General features: G+C 38.1%; 1 protein-coding gene across 7 annotated transcripts in view; it reads left to right on the top strand.

Moving 5' to 3' along the window:
* Window positions 1–17823, top strand: part of SNAP23 (synaptosome associated protein 23) — a 43840-nt gene extending 26017 nt beyond the window's left edge. For 5 of the 7 annotated variants that reach the window (XM_047766583.1, XM_047766586.1, XM_047766585.1 and 2 more), the window contains 8 exons: window positions 767–870; window positions 1419–1460; window positions 1879–1927; window positions 2987–3104; window positions 7595–7627; window positions 12834–12992; window positions 14280–14424; window positions 16335–17823. In XM_047766583.1, the coding sequence (XP_047622539.1) occupies window positions 814–870; window positions 1419–1460; window positions 1879–1927; window positions 2987–3104; window positions 7595–7627; window positions 12834–12992; window positions 14280–14424; window positions 16335–16400 (669 nt within the window). In that variant the 5' untranslated portion in view covers window positions 767–813 and the 3' untranslated portion in view covers window positions 16401–17823. The remainder of the gene's footprint in view (window positions 1–766; window positions 871–1418; window positions 1461–1878; window positions 1928–2986; window positions 3105–7594; window positions 7628–12833; window positions 12993–14279; window positions 14425–16334) is intronic. The other 2 variants (XM_047766588.1, XM_047766589.1) reach the window with 1 other exon arrangement.
* The last annotated feature ends 2099 nt before the right edge of the window (window positions 17824–19922 follow it).

Raw genomic sequence — 19922 nt, 5'->3', positions numbered from 1 at the left:
AGACCAAAAAAATAAAAAAGAATGAAGCATTTCATTTTCTCTGAGTAGCCTGGGCAGCTGATACATTTTAAGATTTTTTTTCCTGTGTTCTTCAGGCACATGAATTTGAATTTTGTTACTTGACTCATGGAGTACTACCTAGCTTAGACTTCTTCACCTTATTTAATACTTTTCCATATTCAGACATTGTACAAAGTACGTTGTACCAGACGGCATTCATTTATTAGTTTCTTGCAGCTTGTCTTCAGTAATGCCTGCCTTTTCAAAACTTAGGGATCACTTTCCTATTAGAAACAGTGCCTCACTGGAGTTCCTGCTGTGGCGCAGTAGGTTAATAATCCTGCAGCAGCTCAGGTCACTGCGTAGGTGCTGCTTTGTTCCCCAGCCTGTTGCAGTGGCTTAAAGGATCCAGCATTGCTGTAGCTGCAGTGTAGTTTGCAGCCATGGCTCTGATTCAGTATCTGGACCAGATTCAATACCTGGCCTGGGAACTTCCATATGCCTTGGATGCAGCCATAAAAAAGAAAAGAAAGAAACAGCGCTTTACTGGAAGTCCTGAAACCTGAGTTTAGTTTCATCTCTGGTACTAACTAGCATTTAAACATTTAATTACTGTCCCCCAGCCTTAATTTCTATAGATAGATAGATATAGGTATTAAATAGATAGAGACAGGCTGTTTTACCCTGTTTTCCAGATACGTATTCTAAATTCTATAAATAACCCACTCTGCTCAAACAGACTTGTTTGTGTCCTTATTCTTAACAGAATATCTACATTTCGGTTTCTGCACCTATTAAGAGTTTTAATTCATCATGGATAATCTGTCAGCAGAAGAACTTCAGCTGAGAGCTAACCAGGTTACTGATGAGGTAAGTGTTGTACTTAGAATAGGCAGTGAATTCTCTTTTAATTTTCACAGTGGAAGGATGAGAGGACCTTCTTAGAAGACCGTTTTGGCCTGCTCCCAGTCTCTTTATATCAAAGAATGCATTTATCCTAAAGTGCCATTACTAGCTCCTTGCTTTTAACTCACCAAAGTATTAAGTGAAAACAATTTGTATGATTTTTTTTTTCTAAGATAGTCGTTACTGAACAGTTATTTGCAACAAAGATATCCTGGACATTAGTTTTAACAGAATTTTCTAATTTCTGTCTACTATACCTAGGTTTCTGCTTACTTTAAATATTTATAAATCCCATTAACTATCTTCACCTTCCAGATTTTCTCTTAAGCAGCACCTGGTAGGAAGAAAATAACTAAAATTATAGTGACCAACTTGTTTTAAAGTGGGAGATGAATGGGCTGGCAATCTTTAAAAATAGGGTTGCATCATAAATATGGCTTGTAATTAGATTTTTTGCAGGAGAGACAGGGGCTGCATGTTTTAGAATACTAAAATTCTGTATTTTTTCCTAGTCTCTGGAAAGTACAAGGAGAATCCTGGGCTTAGCCATTGAGGTAAGAAAGCATTTAATCATCAAGTTAAGTATAGAAACTGTACTTAATTCTAATAGCACAAGTTGGAATTTTTGTTAAGAGTTAGGAGGGCATTGTACCAGTAAATTTGATTATTTGAAACCAGCGATTGCCAAAATTGTCAAACCATGCACTAATGGGTTTTAATTTTTCTCGTCAGTATTGGAATGTGGCGGGGAAGGTCAGTTCACCATGAATTTGTGACGTAATTAATTTGTGGGGGTTAATATGTTAAACTGTGTTGGTTTGGGGAGATGAGTTTTCTCTGTAGCTCTAATCCTTAGAACTTAGGTTTCTAATGATTCTCTTTTGATGTTTTTCAGACCTTGTAGATTTTGTTTCTACTGGGTTTTCGTTGTTGTTGTTTTGTTATGCTCTCAGCTTTTTTCCCTTCTTTTAGTCTCAAGATGCAGGAATCAAGACTATCACTATGCTGGATGAACAAGGGGGTGAGTTGCAATCATTGGCAGAAAATCTTGATTTAGGACGACAAGAAACCTTTTCAGATTAATCATGTATAAAATTAAGCCTTTGGGAGTACCTTCTCTTTGTAAGATAAGAATGATGTGCTCCTTTCTTTCTTCTGATTTGGATTATAATATCATGTTTGTTGCCTATTTGAAGTAGAGGCCACAGTGCCCATTTGTTTACCAAATATTTGTTACACATAGCAGGGCTTATTATATATATTGGTCATATGTGTATTAGACTTTATGATGTTCTTGCACCATTTTCAGAAATCAAGTCCTTAAACAGGTCTAGATTCATGTGGGCTTGGAAACTTTTAGTGTGATTTATTTGGTCCTGAGAAATCTGGTCCAGTTTTTATTAATCTTATAACAGCCCTCAGGTTTCAAGCCTATTCAATGATAGAAATGCTGGAGATAAAAATTAAATGAATAGAGGAGTTCCCATCATGGCTCAGCAATTAGTGAACCCAACTAGTATCCATGAGGACACACACGGTTTCAATCCCTGGCCTCACTCAGTGGGTTAAGGATCTGGCATTGCCGTGAGCAGTGGTGTAGGTTGCAGACACAACTCGGATCTGGTGTTGCTGTGGCTGTGGCATAGGCCAATGGTTACAGCTCTGATTCGACCCGTAGCCTGGGAACCTCCATATGCTGCTGGTGTGGCCCTAAAAAGACCAAAAAAAAAAAAAAAAAAGAAAGAAATGCTGGATCTTGTCTGGTCAAAATATACTTAATTTGGTTGCAACGGTGATCTCTAAACCAATCCTCACATGCTCTTATTATACAAATTTCTTTAGAAAAAAATCTTTCCGTTTTTTTCAGAAAGAAAAATGGTCAGAGGCAAAATGCCTCAGAATCAGTATGTGAAAGATTGTTTTCATTTTGGACAGTATGTGATACCTTCTGGCACGATACAGTCACCATGATGGGTTAATGGTAGATTCAAGGTTAAAATTTTCTATTCCATAATAATAGTGTATTCTGATTGGGACCATGAAAATAATAGAAAGTGTAACTTCCACAACTTATTCTTAGAACAACTAAACCGAATAGAAGAAGGCATGGATCAAATAAACAAAGACATGAGAGAGGCAGAGAAGACTTTAACAGAACTCAACAAGTGCTGTGGCCTTTGTGTATGCCCATGTTATAGGTGAGTTGATAAATCAAGACCCTTTTCAAATAAATCTAAAGTGAGAGTGCGCGCGCACACACACACAACACCCCGCCTCCATGTTCCGTAATAAGTGTGACTGGGCCTAAATAAGGAACTTTGTTAGACCAACTGAAGCTCTTTCTCCTTCAGGCAGAGAATTAGATCCTGGCTTTAGAAGATATATGAGAAGGAATGGCATAAAGTAAAAACTGTGTAAATCTACTGCTAGATCATGTGATATCAGCTGAGGCTAAGGATACAAAACTGATAAAAGTTGGTTTGGAGAACATCCTACAGGAGAGATAGGACCTGAGTTGGGCTCTGGACGATTAGAATGATCTGGATGAACATGGAAGAAGTGGGAGACATTTCCTGTGGAAGATTTAATGTAAATAAAGATTATGAAGGAGCTTGACCTAACCATACTACATGATTCATAAAGATGATAAGTGGAAAATAAGATATAAGTAGGCAGTAGAGAAGCTTGAATGCCAGCCTAAGGAGTTGATTGATTGGAGTGAAGTACATAACTGTACTACCCTAGGAGGCCAGTTAGGAACCATTTGTAATCTGGGCCTGTGGGGTATAACTTTTTAATCAAGATTAGAGAGAAAAGTGTAGATCAAAGAAAATTCACTTTAAATCAATTAATTGTACATCAAACATGAAGGAGGAAAAATCATAGAAGACTCTGAAGTTTTGAAGTCCAGTAAGGTAGGAGATGAAAAGTCTTCAAAATGTTTACAGTGTATGAGATTGTATTTGACATAAAGGAATTCATTCTATTTGGTGACTTTATTATGGATATTTAAATTCTTGGAGTTTTCATTGTGGCTGAGCAGATTATGAACCCGACTAGTATCCATGAGGTTGTAGGTTCAATCCCTAGCCTTGCTTAGTGGGTGAATGATCCAGCGTTGCTGCAACCTGGCATTACCGCAACCTGCAGTGTAGGTCACAGTTGCGGCTTGGATCTGGCATTACTGTGGCTGTGGTATAGGCCGGCAGCTACAGCTCCAATTCAACCCCTAGTCTGGAAACTTCCATATGCCGCAGGTATGGCCCATAAAAAAAAATAAAGTACTTTAAAAAAAACCTCTCAACTTGGGTAAAACAGACTCCATAGTGTTGACAAATATATGTATTCAGACAAGGGTGACCATGTCACCCTTCTTCTCTGCTATTAGAAGAAACTCATCTTTGTTTTAAAAAGTCATTAAGAAGACAACTTTGAACTTTATCCTTGACTGAAATGACATTGTCTGGAGACCAAATTACTACCTTTTCTGCTGAGAGTATTCATTTTTTAAAGAGCTTTGAAAGCATTAATACTTCCATCCAGTTGTCTCAGCTGGTATGGTAAACCAGAAATGGGATACAAAGGTTTAGAGACTCAGCATTTGTATTCCTCAAAGGAGTTAAGAATAGAGGAGCGTTCTGTCCTACTTTGAGGTAAAGGTTTTCATGTGACAGGATTCTCTGTGCCATTTCTACTAGAGAAAATAGAGTTAAATTGTTTGTCGGTGGAAGTTCCTGACTCATTGGAAATGAATCCGACTGGTATCATGAGGCTGTAGGTTCAATCCCTGGCCTCACTTGATGGTGTAGGTCACAGGCGTGGCTCAGATCCCGGGTTTCTGTGGCCAGCAACTGCAGCTCCAATTCCACCCCTAGCCTGGGAATTTCTGTATGCCACAGGTGCAGACCTTAAAAAAAAAATTGTTTGTTGGTCAAATTTAGTGTTTATTTTGGGCATAAGAAGCTAAGAAAAACAATTCTCTTGATGTGTTCAGACCTTGGTTGACTCTCTCAAGATGCATATTTTAATAACTATGACCTGTCAAATAGGGTTTAGTGGGTTACTTTAAGAATACAAGTTAGAAATGTACAGATTGTTTAAACTCTTTAACTGTGTTTTGTGATCTTACTTGTGCTTTTCTCCTCTGTTCTGTGTATCTTGGAAGAGAGCAGAGAAAAAGAAGCAAATTAATTTCCCTGAGATAGATACTAAGAGACGGGCCAGGAAAGGGGATTCCTCCTTAGTACCTAGAGCAAAGTATCTCTGAGTCAGAGGTTGATGCATAGGAAGAGCAGTGACTCCTCAGATAGTCTGATATCATAGAAAATGGGAAATGGAGCTATAGAAGTATTAATTTTATTTTTCTTTGTGTGCCCAGCTAAGCATAGGCAGGATTTTCTTGGACACTGATGCAAGCGAAGGTAGACATCTCTAACCTCAGCAGAGCCTTTACCTAGTGGGTCAAGAGAAGAAAGCACTTCTTAACAGATGCAATCAAGTTGTTCCTGTAATAGGACCGATGTTCCCTAAAGAGGAGAGGGTAGTTTTTCAGTTTAAAGATTCTGATTTTAATTACCTTCCCTCCACCTGTCTCTCCTTTACACCATTGAGCCCTTGCCCTCTATGGTAGCTCTTGTCTTCTTTAGCTTTACTTATTTTCTTTCCTGCCCGGGTCCTGATCTTTGTAATCTTATCTGCTGATCTGTGTTTCAGTTAGGCTTATCATGTAAATAGCTTTAACATGAGTTTCTCAAAGGCAGAGGCAGTTCTTAATTTTCTGTATAAATCTAGTACTAGTTCAATGGTGATAACAACTCAGCCTCTTCTCTGCCCTTTTGAAATCTAAAAAACTCTCAAAGCCGAAGGTTTGTTTTTTTTCAGAATGTAGTATCACAACTCATTTATTAAGCTGTAAGATGTAACTGGAACTGAGTCTATTTAATGATCTTTATCACACTTAGTGTAAATGTTAACCTCTTTCATTACAGAAATATTGATATGTGTGATTATGTGGTACTGCTCAAGATGTATCACATCCAGGGGTTTGAATGAGAGTTTTGGGCTTATAAGTTGATATAGGCTCTTACTATCCTAAGCACTTTAAATTCAGTCTTTACAGTAACCTTAATATCAGGTATATGTTCTTGATAAATTATCACCATTTTATGTATGAGGAAACAGAGGCTCAAAGAGGCTACACTAGCAAGTGGAAGAGCTGAGATTCCAAACCAGGCAGAGCCCTAGTTTTTAACTATGTGTGACCTTGCTTGACTCTGGCAAGAAAAGAATGAATCTTTTTATTGTTGCTCTTGTTAGGCCTGTTGCTATATAGAAAACCTCTTGAGCAGATTTGTTCTTTGAGTTTTGTTTTTGTGCGTGTGTGTCTTTTTAAGGCCATACCCTCGGCTTATGGAGGTTCCCAGGCTAGGGGTGGAATCAGACATGTAGCCGCTGGCCACAGCCACAGCCACAGCCATGCCAGATTCAAGCCGCATCTGCAGCCTACACCACAGCTTGCAGAAACACCAGATCCTTAACCTGAGTGAGGCCAGGGATCAAACCTGAGTCCTCATGGATAGTAATCAGATTCGTTTCTGCTGAGCCAAGACGGGAACTCTGAGATTTTTTTTGTTCAGTAGTATTCACTGAAGCTACATCAGCAAATCTTTTTTTTTTTTTTAAGCAATCTTTTTTTTTTTTTTTTGATTAGACATGGAAATAGCTTCACTTAACAGAACCCTGTATTAGAAGGGAATTTTAACCTTAGCTAATTCTTTTTTTTTTTTTTTTTTTTTTTTAGGCTTTCGTACTTTTAGGGCTGTACCTGTGGCATATGGAGGTTCAGGCTAGGGGTCCAATTGACATTACAGCTGCTGGCCTAAGCCACAGCCACAGCAATGCAGGATCTGAGCCATTTGAGAACTATACCACAGCTCATGGCAACACCAGATCCTTAACCCACAGAGTGAGGCCAGGCATTGAACCCGCAACCTCATGGTTCCTAGTCGGATTCATTTCTGCTGTGCCATGACGGGAACTCCATAAACTTAGCCATTTCTTCTTAAATGACTACTAGAATTTAAAAACAGAGAACCAGGATTAAAAATTGTGAATTAATGTCATTCTTTTAGCCTGCTACTATTTGAATCCTAAAAGCAAAATAGCATAGATTCCTGTCAGTAACTTTGATAAGTTGTAATTCTAATTAACAAGAGTTTAAAAAGAAGGCAGGCTTAAAATGGAATGCCTCATAATAGTAAACTGCCTCGTGTCCCAGTTTAACCATTCTCACACAGGTATTCTTCTGTCTTTAACTCTCCTCTTTTCAGTCTGTGCTTAAAATGTCAAACACAATGGAATGGCTCATAGTTTGAAGACAAATTGATACTTCAACCTCTTATTAAAGAAGTTCAGAACTAGCACTATAGGTTTTATATTTACTGAGTCTTATGTCATATTAAGTTGTAAATATTCAGCTCTGATTGGTTAAAGTAAGTCCTGAAGTACTGTATTTTAGTCAACAATTGAGTATTTCCTCCTTCCTACTCTCACTGGAGATACTACACATTTGCCTTCTCTTCATGTTAGTTTTCATAATTTTAGGACAGAATATCATCATTCAGACATTATTAAGAAAACTGAGGTATGCTCTGGTTGAAATAGTTTTCTTGTTTTTCTTTTTATCTAGATTCTCAGATGTTGGTTGTTTCTGTGAAACCAGGCAGGAATTTTAAATGCATTATGTTTTGAAAACTCTAAGCTTGCTTTTGTTCTATTTGACCGGCATTCATTACTTTCTGCATTTCATTTTCTCACTTAATCTCTTCCTTTCTAATCTGCTTACTAAAAATGAAGATTTAACATCAGAAGCCGGGCTCAGTAACTGATCAAAGGAAACTTTAAGGTGCAATCTTGTGGCGTGACTTGGGCTGTTAACCTGCTATCTAAAGGTGATGCTTCAAATTGCTTTTCTGTGCATGTGCATGGATTTTGTGAGTGGTAGAGACTGCCTTAAAAGCTGTGCTGTTGTATGTGATGTAAAGTGAATTTGTCCTTGATGAGTGCTGTCTACTGGAAGATGGACTTGACAAAATGATCTTAATTTATAATATCACTCTTTGACTAATGGCTCTGATGCTAAGTTTTTGCTAAATAACACTTAAGATTATAAAAGTAGGAGTTCCCTTCGTGGTGCAGTGGGTTAACAAATCCGACTAGGAACCATGAGGTTGCGGGTTCGGTCCCTACCCTTGCTCAGTGGGTTAATGATCCGGTGTTGCCGTGAGCTGTGGTGTAGGTTGCAGACGCGGCTCGGATCCCGAGTTGCTGTGGCTCTGGCGTAGGCCGGTGGCTACAGCTCTGATTCGACCCCTAGTCTGGGAACCTCCATATGCTGCGGGAGTGGCCCAAAGAAATAGCAAAAAAAAAAGATTATAAAAGTAAAAACACACCTGAAGTTTCCTAAGAAATTTTAAATAGGTTGATCTTTGTAGAGAATTGCTGCATTCTAGTTCTGTTCAAAGGTAAGGGAATTTAGGCTCAATCCATCTTTCCATGGACTTTGATTTCAGCTATCTTCTCTTAAGTTTCCCTACTCCTTTTGGTTCTAGATTAAGATTTCCTCTACTAAAGTGTTGCTTCTAATGATTTTGATTCTCCACTATTTAGGCCACTACCAAATTGAGGAGTTAATTGTCAATGTAAGTCATCTTAAATGCCATTTGGAACAAGGTGGGATACTAATTTAAAATGTTACCATATCCAGTATCTCCTTTTTTTAAAAAAAAGAAGGGTTTGTCTTCTTTAATCTATGTTATAATCTGTTCCATAGTAGCTATTATGTCATACGTTAGCTTGCTATGGTTTCATATTGAATTAATACAGAGCTAACTAATCTTAATTTTTTATGGACGTTAACCCTCTAGTCAGCTCTCTGTTTATTATGTTTGACTCCTTAATTTTGGATCTTTATGGGAACTATGAAGAGTATGGTTAAATTGTAGCAAATTAAGTGTTTGATTTCTACCCTGTGTCTTTCTCTTTTTTTCTTCTTTCCTGTAACCTGGTATTCTCTTTTTCTCTCTCTCTCTCATACACACACACACACACACACACACACACACACACACACACTATTTACTTGATCCCTTTTCTCCTTGATAAGAAAGAATTATAGCTAATATTGGGCTTTTTGCTGTTTTTATTCAGTTAGTACTAATGTTGACAACCAAAACTCAAAGTGTTAAAATTGCAGTTGTTAAATTGTGATTATTGTTAAGTTATTGTTAAAATTCATATCCTGATACTCGTTTTCTGTATTTCCATCACTTTCTTGAATTAAGGGATATTTCAAATTCTTGTTTCAATAATGCCATTTTTGAAGGTGATATTTATATGAAAAATGTGGTAAAGATTATTACTCTTCAGAACTGACAGTCAAGGGTAAATCTATCTAGATAGAGTTCTTAATTGGTTAAAATCTATCACAAATTTATTTAGCATTTTATCATGAAATCTAATTTCTTCCTAAAGAGGCTGTAAATTCTATTATGCAAAAGAGTTCTGTTGCAAATCAGAACCATTTCTTTTTTACTTACTATAGACCAAAACCAACCCTGGCCAAGATGTCTTTTTTATGTAGCTAAATTCCAACTATATTTAGTTATCTGTAGATCTCAAAACTAGGGAATGTTAATGGGCTAGAAGAATAAACATGCCATTTGGTAATGTGTACACTTAAAGGGATGAATTGTTAACGAAGGATCAGGTTGAAGTTCTAACCAAAGAACAAAAATATTTGTCTAATGCTTTATAAAGCAACTTTACATCTATCATCAACAGCCCCGTGAATTATTAAGTATTGTTATCTTAGTTTTACATATAAGGAAAAGATGCTCAGAGATGAAATTTTACATAAGGTTCCATAACTACTGAATGACAGGTCTAGGATTGGGACTCATGTCAATTTATTATAAGTCTTGTGGTTAAAAAAAAAAATCCTGTGTGAATACTTAAGACTACCAGAGTAATCTAAAATATCCCTTCTACAAAAGATTGGAAGTCTCGTAGAACAGTGTTTCTCTTCCCTGATTGGGTAGCTAAATGACCTATTGATTTTAAATAAAGCAATAGTTACAACAGAAGATTCCCAGCCTCCACCCCATATACACTGAAGCAGAATCTTCTGAGCATAGCCTGTGCATCTATATGTGCAAAAGCATCCTGGTCATTTTGGTGCTCAGTCAGGTTTGGGAAGTACTACTTTTTAAAGCATTTATAACCTTTTGAAGGAATAAAAATTAGATTAAAGCCATTATTATTTTTATTAGATACGCAGCTGCCTGACAGTGCCCTTAAAAACAGGTAACTAAGGGTGTTACAACTCAGTTGGAGAAGCTGCAGGATAGTGGCATGCGGCAGGATGTTGAGCAAGCAAAAGGCACTACCTGGAGTAGAGGAGCTGAAAGAGACATGAATGTGTCAGGATGAAGATATGAAGTCAACAGCATATAAATATCACTGCTTTGTAAACATGCAAAACATGTCCTAACTCCATGAAAAAAAAGTGCAGGATTTTTGTTTCCCCAACCCTTTTGAAAGTAAAATGACAGCTCAATTAAGATTAGCTTTTTGGGAGTTCCCGTCGTGGTGCAGTGGTTAACGAATCTGACTGGGAACCATGAGGTTGTGGGTTCGATCCCTGGCCTTGCTCCGTGGGTTAAGGATCCAGTGTTGTCATGAGCTGTGGTATAGGTCACAGATGCGGCTCAGATCCTGCGTTGCTGTAGCTCTGGCATAGGCTGGCAGCTACAGCTCCGATTGGACCCCTAGCCTGGGAACCTCCATATGCCGTGAGTGTGGCCCTGGAAAGACAAAAAAAAAAAAAAAAAAAAGATTAGCTTTTTGTACCTTTTCCACTGGATTTTGGAAGAACTTCTTTGAGGATCCAGTTCTTTTAAAGGGAGAAGGGTTTGATAACCAGTTTGACTCTTTGTTTATAAACTATGCCTTAATTGAACCTCATTCACAATATCATGTTAAAACAATATGTTTCCATTTTATGCTCCTTATATCTGATTAAAGGAAAAATTCTCAGAAGTTGAAGGAATTTGAAATATTCTTTTTTTTTTTTTTTTTTTGTCTTTTAGGGCCACACTGGCGACATATGGAGGTTCCCAGGCTAGGGGTCGAATTGGAGCTTTAGCCACTGGCCTACACTAGAGCCACAGCAACACCTGGCCACAACAACGAGGGATCTGAGCCGCATCTGCGACCTGCACCACAGCTCATGGCAGCGCTAGATTCTTAACCCACTGAGTGAGGCCAGGGATCAAACCCGAATCCTCATGGATGCTAGTCAGGTTCATTAACCACTGAGCCATGACGGGAACTCCAGAAATGTTATTTCTTAAGGTTAAGAAGATTGGAGCATATATATATATTCACTCGTTAGACCAAGAGCCCACAAGTCCTGTCCCGGCCTGGTAACACTGCCAGAAGCATCATGTCTTATTATTTAGTGACTTTTGAATTCCAGCCCTCACTCTTTGACCTGTTTTACAATCTGACATTCTTATAAAGGCCCTACCTACTTTATATCACTTCTATTAATATTTCTGGTTAACTTTATGGTAAATAATGCATTGTTTATTTTGTTTAGTTGCTATTACTCTGCTTCTGAATTTTGCCTGAGACCCATCTTATTAACGGAGAATACATGTAAATGGGTTTCTACCAAACTAACAGATAATTATATATATTCATTTAAATAATATTCATCCCACCTTGTTCCAGGAATAATTTAACATGGCTTAATAATAAATAGATTAATTAATTAAACATAATAGCATGAATAGGAAATCAGTTGCAAAGAACTTAAAGTGGAACCTGGAAAGGCACTTTGAGAACTAGCTCTTCAGTATCCATTGATTTATTTTTTCAGCACTTCTTACCCAAACAGTAGTAGTAGTACCCTTTTCTGTAGCATTGGTGAGTAAGGTCTAAGATCCCATTCTAAGTTTGCCAAAAACAAATCCTCACATGATCCTATTAGGAAAGAAGCCATTGTTTTCATAACATCCCTCCTTTGCTTTTGCAATTTCAAAATTTATTCATTAAATATATCATGTGGAATGAATTAGAAACCAACATTATAACCATATACTACTGTTTTGTTTATAGAAAAGCAAAAATTAAATTTTGTGAGTAGAGACTGTACCTAGCTAAATTATCAGTTAAAGTTTTATATGTGTTTTTATTTTCGTAATAGCCTTTTTAAATGAAAAAGCCCTAAACCAAAGGATTTATAACTGGCACCAGGGTACTCATTTATTGGCTATTTAATTTGGAAAATATTTCATGCCTCTTCTTCATGATATGTGTTTCTTAAGAAACTTTTTTTTTTTTAATTAATGCAAAATTCTGACTTAAAAAAAAATGGACCAAGGGGAATTACTACAGTTCAAGTGAGTGGGCAGCTGAAGTCTAAGTATTGCCCACTCAGTCTTCTTTCTCTTCCATCTTTCATCAGCCTCTGAGATGCGTGCAAGGAACTCTTAAGGCATCCCAGAGCATCTTTCCTAAGGAATTTTTTCCCTAGTGTCCAGTACCCTCTTCTGGAGAGTGTCAGAAACTAAGGGAACATGAAAAATAGTCAGTAATTACATTATGCTATTTGCTACCTGCTTAGTGAATATTTGGTGGAAGTAATTTAAGTTTAAAAAAAATTTTAATGTCATCGGGCTTAAACAGTTCATCTTTTTCCCATACCAGATTGTGATAGAGCATAGTATGGATAATCTCGATTTAGCTGTGTGTAGCATTTATGCTAAGGGTGGTAGGCCATCACCAAGGTAACAAGCACAAATAATAACAGTTCTCCTTCTCCTGCTTTTTGGTATCTCTCTACACTCCTGTCTCTCACACAGGACAAAGAACTTTGAGTCTGGTAAAGCCTATAAGGCGACATGGGGTGATGGTGGAGACAACTCTCCTAGCAATGTAGTATCTAAGCAGCCAGGCCGAGTGACAAATGGTCAGCCTCAGCAAGCAGCCACAGGAGCAGCCAGCGGCGGATACATTAAACGGTATGCTAGCTCTTCCCAGTGTATTTACCCTTTCCCTGAATGAATAGCTCTTTCTGGAGGATGGGTATAGTTATGCATGAATCCTAACTCATCAATTAGAAATAGCATTTATTGGAATTCCCCCCACCGTGATGCAGTGGGTTAAGAATCCGACTGCAGCAGGTCACTGCAGAGGTGTGGGTTTGAAATAGCATTCATTCTGTTCTAAAATTTGCCTTCTGACAAAATGGCCTTCAGTGATGAATTAACTTTTCTATATAAAATACGTTTCCAAATTATTCAAGAAATCACGTTTTACTTCTGTAAATACAAAGATGTGTTTTAAAATGTATCATCCAGAGTTCCCGTCATGGCTCAGTGGTTAATGAACCCAATCAGGGTCCATGAGGACGAGGGTTTGATCCCTGGCCTTGCTCAGTAGGTTAAGGATCTGGTGTTGCCATGAGCTGTGGTGTAGATCACAGATGCGGCACGGATCCTGCATTGCTGTGGCTGCGGCATGGGCCAGCAGCTACAGCTCTGATTCGAACCTAGCCTGAGAACCTCCATATGCCAAGGGTGTGGCCCTAAAAAGACAAAAGACAAAAAATAAATCATCCAAGGAGTTCCCATGTGGCGCAGTGGGTTAAGGATCTGCCGTTGTCACTGCTGTCGCTCTGGTAATAGCCGTGGCATGGGTTTGATCCCTGACCCAGAACTTCTGCATGCTGTGGGTGGGGCCAAAAAAAAAAAAAGTGTCATCCAGAGTAGCAGTTGACCAGATCCCTATAAGGATATCTGTAAATGGTCAGTTAGTAAATATTTCAGACTTTACAGGAGTTTTGCAACCTATTTCAGAGCAGTGATTCTTTAGACTTAAGCATGCATCAGAATCACCTTTGATGTTTAATAAAATGTAGATTGCTAGGATCCCTTCCAATCTTTGATTCAGGAGATCTGGAGTGGAGTGTGAGAATGAGCATGTTTTTTGCTTTTATTTTGGCTGTGCCCATGACATGTGTGGTCAGGGATTGAACCTGCACCACAGCAGTGGCAACTCTGGATCCTAGGCCACCAGGGAACTCCCTAGAGTTGTTTCTTTATCTTGTCTTAAGGGTTTTTAAGACATTGCACTCTCTTGGGTCAGTCTTTGCATTTTTTGCTATAGAGTATTTCCCAAAAATGGTAACCTGCATTCCTTAGGTTCAACACTTGCTGAGGTCATTTTGGTTACTTATTTTTATGAAAACTAAATCACCCCATAATTCACCCCAAAGTACTGAATTAAATTTTTTTTTTTTGCAATAGTATAACAAATGATGCCAGAGAAGACGAAATGGAAGAGAACTTGACTCAAGTGGGCAGTATCCTAGGAAATCTAAAAAACATGGCCCTGGACATGGGCAATGAGATCGAGGCTCAAAATCGACAAATAGAACGGATCACAGAAAAGGTAAGAGCTTCTTAGTGCCACAGGAAAATGAGACATCCAATACAGTGTTTTAGCAATGGACATCTGTGCTAGATACTTTGGGGAATAGGATAAGATCTTATCCTCACAGGTCTTAACAGTTTTGATGAGGCAGCAGGTCTAACACATTGAAAAACAACAGTTGGAGTTCCTGTTGTGGTGCAGCGGAAACAAATCTAGTATCCATGAGGATGCGGGTTTGATCCCTGGCCTCCCTTAGTGGGTCAGGGATCTAGCATTGCTGTGAGCTATGGCATGGGTTGAAGACACAGCTCGGATCCCACGTGGCTGTGGCTGTGGCTGTGGCTGGTAGCTACAGCTCCAATTCGACCCCAAGCCTGGGAGCCTTGGGTGTGGCCCTAAAAAAAAAAAAAAAGAAAAGAAAGAAAAGAAAAACATCAGTCAAGTCCTCCTCTCTCACTCATGGTAGTTGTTCATTTTGAGACTAAGACCTTGGAATGAAGTGCCTTTATTTAAAATTTCACTCATGAAGCTTACTGTCTTCTCTAACTTTTGTGTGTGCTGTCATTTGTTTTACTTTCCCCTTAATGAGCACGTAAGCTTTTGGAATTTTATTTTGTTAATAACAAATTACTAAATTTCTAAGTCCTCATGTCGTAAGTAGGTAAAAATCACTTTTGCAGAATGGTTCCTGTGGGGTAGACACAAAAACACAAGATAGAGTCCTATGAGTAATGAAAAAGTATGATTGCTATTTTTTACTTCACATGATATAAAAGAAACTGAAATTATGTTCAATATTTGGTTGTGTCATATCTAAAAGCTATTCTTACTTCTTGTTACTTCATTAAAATCTCTCCGTTAAAATTTGGGTTAATCTTTTAAGCCTGGCTCTATTGAATCACTTATGATGGAGTTCATTGAGGCAAACAGTGGTTCATAAGATGGTTTTAATGCTGTTATGTGGGTTTAGGCTACATAGTAAACCCATCATTTTAATTCACATATTGATGTGGTTGGCAATACATCTGTTCCAAACATCTTGGGGCAGGTTATTTCATTCTCTGAGTTAGACCCAGGGTAGCTCCAGATGAGATTCTTTTTTTTTGTCTTTTTAGGGCTTCACCAAAGACACGTGGAGGTTCCCAAGCTAGGGGTCAAATCGGAGCTACAACTGCCAACCTATGCCACAGACACAGCAAGACAGGATCTGAGCTGGGTCTGCGACCGACACCACAGCTCATGGCAACACCAGATCCTTAACCCTCTGAGCGAGACCAGGGATCGAACTTGCATCCTTATGGATACTAGTCAGATTCATTTCTGCTGAGCTATGACAGGAACTCCTCCAGAGGAGATTCTGTGTTCAGTTCAGGGGACTCCCACATGGTCCAGATCTCCAGCAGAGAAAAGCATTTTTATATTTTCATTGCATCTAAAATGCCATTTAATATAAGATGCATCCCAGTTTCAGACATATTAAACTATGAAAAAAGATGTTACAGAGGGAGTTCCTGCCATGGTGCAGTGGGTTAAGAATCTGACTGCATCGGCTTAGGTTGCCATGGAGGTGCAGGTTCAATCCCAGCCTGGTGCAGAACGTTAAAGGATCTGGTATTGCCGAAGCTGGAGCTCGGATTCAGTCCCTGGCCCAGGAACCTGCATATGCCATGAATGCAGCCATTAAAAAAAAAAGAAAAAAAAAGAGAAAAAAGTTACAGAATTCTCGAAATACTGGCAAGTTCTTCTCTTATACCTTTGTCATGTTTATATACCCAAGTAGTTCTAAACGAGTTTGATATTCTATCACTTCTTACCCAAAATGAGTTTTGTAATGTGACTATCTCCTGAATTTTTCTAAGTATACGAAATTTAATGTTTATTAGAGCAGCTTACCTCGTGAAGTAATGCTGGTATCTTTTTTTTTTCAGGCTGACACCAACAAAGACCGTATTGACAATGCCAATGCCAGAGCAAAGAAACTCATTGACAGCTAAAGTTACTGCTGTACTTCTTTATCATATGTTCACTTCCCTAGCTCCTCCTTCAAAGTCATTACCTTTCCAAAGTTTGAAATTTTGGTTCCACACTTCTAATCGAGAGAGGATGTGGAAGAAGATCTAGGAGTAACAGCCCCCTATTTTTTTTTTATTTTCTCTTTTTCCCTTGAGAGTAGACTGCTGCTTAGTGTTCCATCTAATATTTTTTCTCAGTTCATACTCTGAGATTGGTTTTCACACGTCATATGTAGTGTTTTTCATCCCTTCCATTTACTTTTAGCAGGTTCTTTTGCTTTCAAGATTTGGAAATGCTGCCAAAGATAGCCATGTAAAAGGGAAGCTGGAGGTGTTGGGGGCATTCATGAGGAGGAGAGGCAAGAGATAAAAGGTTGTTATCTCAGTAAAATCTGCAGACCCTAAAGTAACCAGTGAAGATCTGGTTCGGTTTCATTTTTATTTAAGTTGCAGTTATTGGATGGTTAGTTTTAGAACTTTCAAAACAATGTTTTGGTTATACATCACAACTTTGCAACCTCTGCTTCAAAAAAGAATAGAGTGAGTTTTAATGTGAGCTTAATTTCTGAACTCTTAGTGATTCATGTATGTACATAGATTCTATGATCCCATTTCATATTGCACCATATAGGAACACATGTATAAATAAATGGCTTTTTACTTCCATATTATTAATAGTATCATGGTCCCATCATAGGCCTGTTAACCTCATAAATTTGTCATTAGTCTTTGAAGAAAAAAATATGTAAATATGTATGTATAGCATAAGAATTTCTCTCTAAAGCAGGGTTTTAAATTTTTGGAAAAGTCTGACAAAGTATATCACGTGAATTCAGATTTACCTCAATGCCAAGAATTATGTTTAGATAGGAAAAAAATAAACTTGTTTTGATCTCAGGTAGAAAATAGTTAGGTTGCTTTAGGTTTTATGTAGCTTTAGACTTTTAAAAACTAGAATTTGTGCTGTTTAAAAATGATTTAGAAAATTATGCATTTGGTTTACTTATTGATGATTGCACTATCGTTCTCTTACCTTTTGTATTGGACTTCCAGAATCACATTTATTTAGATCCTCAGCAGTGTTATAAGAATGATTAGTATTTGTCACTGTTTATTTAAAAACTAGCTTCTGCATACTTCAAAGCTATTAATGTGGATTGGTTTGACCAATAATCACTCTTTGATCCTTACGATTAAATTTCATAACTAACTAATGGAATTGTTCTTTCAAATAAGTAATATGTTTCTGTGACTTCTTTTTTGGGGAGATGGAAGGCAATAATTTCATCAGCTCCTAGTTGACAAACTGAGTAAAGCGAAAGTCCATCAATCAAAAGGCACTCCAGCACAGAGCTGCCTTTAGCACCTTTCCCATTTTTATTGGAAATACAAGACTTTTCCCTTCTATGATTTGTCATGAGGTTCATTTTAATGACTTATTTTGAGTCTTTTATTCATTTGAGCTCGAAAACACTAGTGACTGTAAGGATAATGTTTATGAGTGAAAACTACAACCCACTTACTGGAGGAGATAAGAGTTAAAATGGGAACTTTCAAAGGCTGAGAGGGAAAATATTTAAAGTGAGATTTTATCAGGCCCCCAATAATGACAGCCGTATGCTAAAAGGAGTAATTTTGCAAGTGGTAGCATATGTATAAAATAAGAAGGTATAAACTTAAATGCCCTCCCTAAAAGCATTTAAAAAAAAAATTAACACTATTATGACTAAAAGACATGGTTCTAAGGATACCAATATGCTGTTCCAGCAATATAATTGGGAGTTCCCGTCTTGGCCCAGTGGTAATGAACCTGACTAGGATCCATGAGAATGCAGCATTTGATCCCTGGCCTTGCTCAGTGGGTTAAGGATCAGGCATTGCCATGAGCTGTGGTGTAGAACACAGACATGGCTTGGATCCTTTGTTGCTGTAGCTGTGGCGTAAACTGGCAGCTGTACCTCCAATTCGACCCCTAGACTGAGAACTTGTATATGCTGTGGGTGCGGCCCTAAAAAAAACAACAAAAAAAAAACCCCAATATAATTAGAAGTGTGAGCTAAGGCACTAAATTGTATTTACACTCTAGCTCTGGCACTTTCTGGCTCAGTGACTGTAAATCCATTTCTGCATCTCAGTTCCCTTGTATGTAAATAGGGATTAATGATTCCTACCTCAGAGTTGTTTCAAAGACCGAATGTATAATGTGTTTAAGGCACTTAGAACAGTGCCCAGCAAATGTAAGCACTTTCTAAGTGATAGTTGCTGTTCTTTCTAGAGTGGAACTCTCTATTGGGTCAAAGATCTCTGTGAATTTGATGTAAGACCACTTCAGAGAAACAGACACATGTGTATCATGCTTAAATGGGTCTTCAAAGCCCATCCATGGATCACAGGTCAGACTTTTTCAAAGCTTTTAATACTGAGAGTAGAGGAATAAGGACCTAGCAATTAGGCTCATAATGCACTAGAAATAGAAGCTGTTGACTTAAAACCCTTTCTGATCTTTTCCTGTAACACTATCTGGAAACTTGTTTCTGTTACTTTTGAAAGATGGTAACTGAAGTGGTTAGTACAAGCTCTGGGGTCTGACCATCTGGGTTCAATTTTTGGTTTAACTCATTTACTAGTTTTGAGACCTTGAGCATAAAACTGACCTATGATTAAGGAGTATCCTCCACAGAACTTAAAATTTTTCTTTTTTTACAATAACCTCCAGAGTTCCCGTCATGGCACACTGGAAACAGATCTGACTAGCGACCATGAGGGTTCAATCCCCGGCCTTGCTCGGTGAGTTAAAGATCCGGCGTTGCCGTGAGCTATAGTTTAGGTCACAGACGTGGTTCCGAACTGGCATTGCTGTGGCTGTGCTGTAGGCCAGCAGCTGTATTTCTGATTAGACCCCTAGCCTGGGGACCTCCATATGCCGAGAGTTTGGCCCTAAAAAGAAAAAAAAATAAAAACAAAACCCACCAGTAACCTTCATCTTCAAATTTCCAGACTTATAATGACAGTGATCTTTATTCCCTATAGTTGTGCCTGTTTTTTTCATCCTTCAAAATTTTAATTCATCCTTTGTTACCATACCTTTTCATGTCATGTGTGGATTATGAGTCACTCCTTAAATTTCTACTTCCCAGACATCCTATACTCAATTGCATTTAGAATTGGTTTCTTTAAATGCTATTCTTTAGGTTACTCTTGTACTAATTCTAAATTATCCCATTTGCATTCCTAATCATATTTATAGTTCTCATATATTCAAGTTCTTTCTTCTGTAGTCATTTATTTTTCATCCTAGTGTAGTGTTTGGTCCAAGTCTTGCATTTCTGTACAGCTTACTAAATTCTATTTTAATGTTTTACATATGAAATAAATGGGACCTTTTTTTTTTTTTGTCTTTTTGCCATTTCTCGGGCCGTTCTCACGGCATATGGAGGTTCCCAGGATAGGGGTCGAATCGGAGCTGTGGCCACTGGCCTACACCAGAGCCACAGCAACGCAGGA

Source organism: Phacochoerus africanus, chromosome 2 (genome assembly GCF_016906955.1).
Source record: "Phacochoerus africanus isolate WHEZ1 chromosome 2, ROS_Pafr_v1, whole genome shotgun sequence".
Classification (NCBI taxonomy): Eukaryota; Metazoa; Chordata; class Mammalia; order Artiodactyla; family Suidae; genus Phacochoerus; species Phacochoerus africanus.
This window is presented reverse-complemented; position numbering and strand designations above follow the sequence as displayed.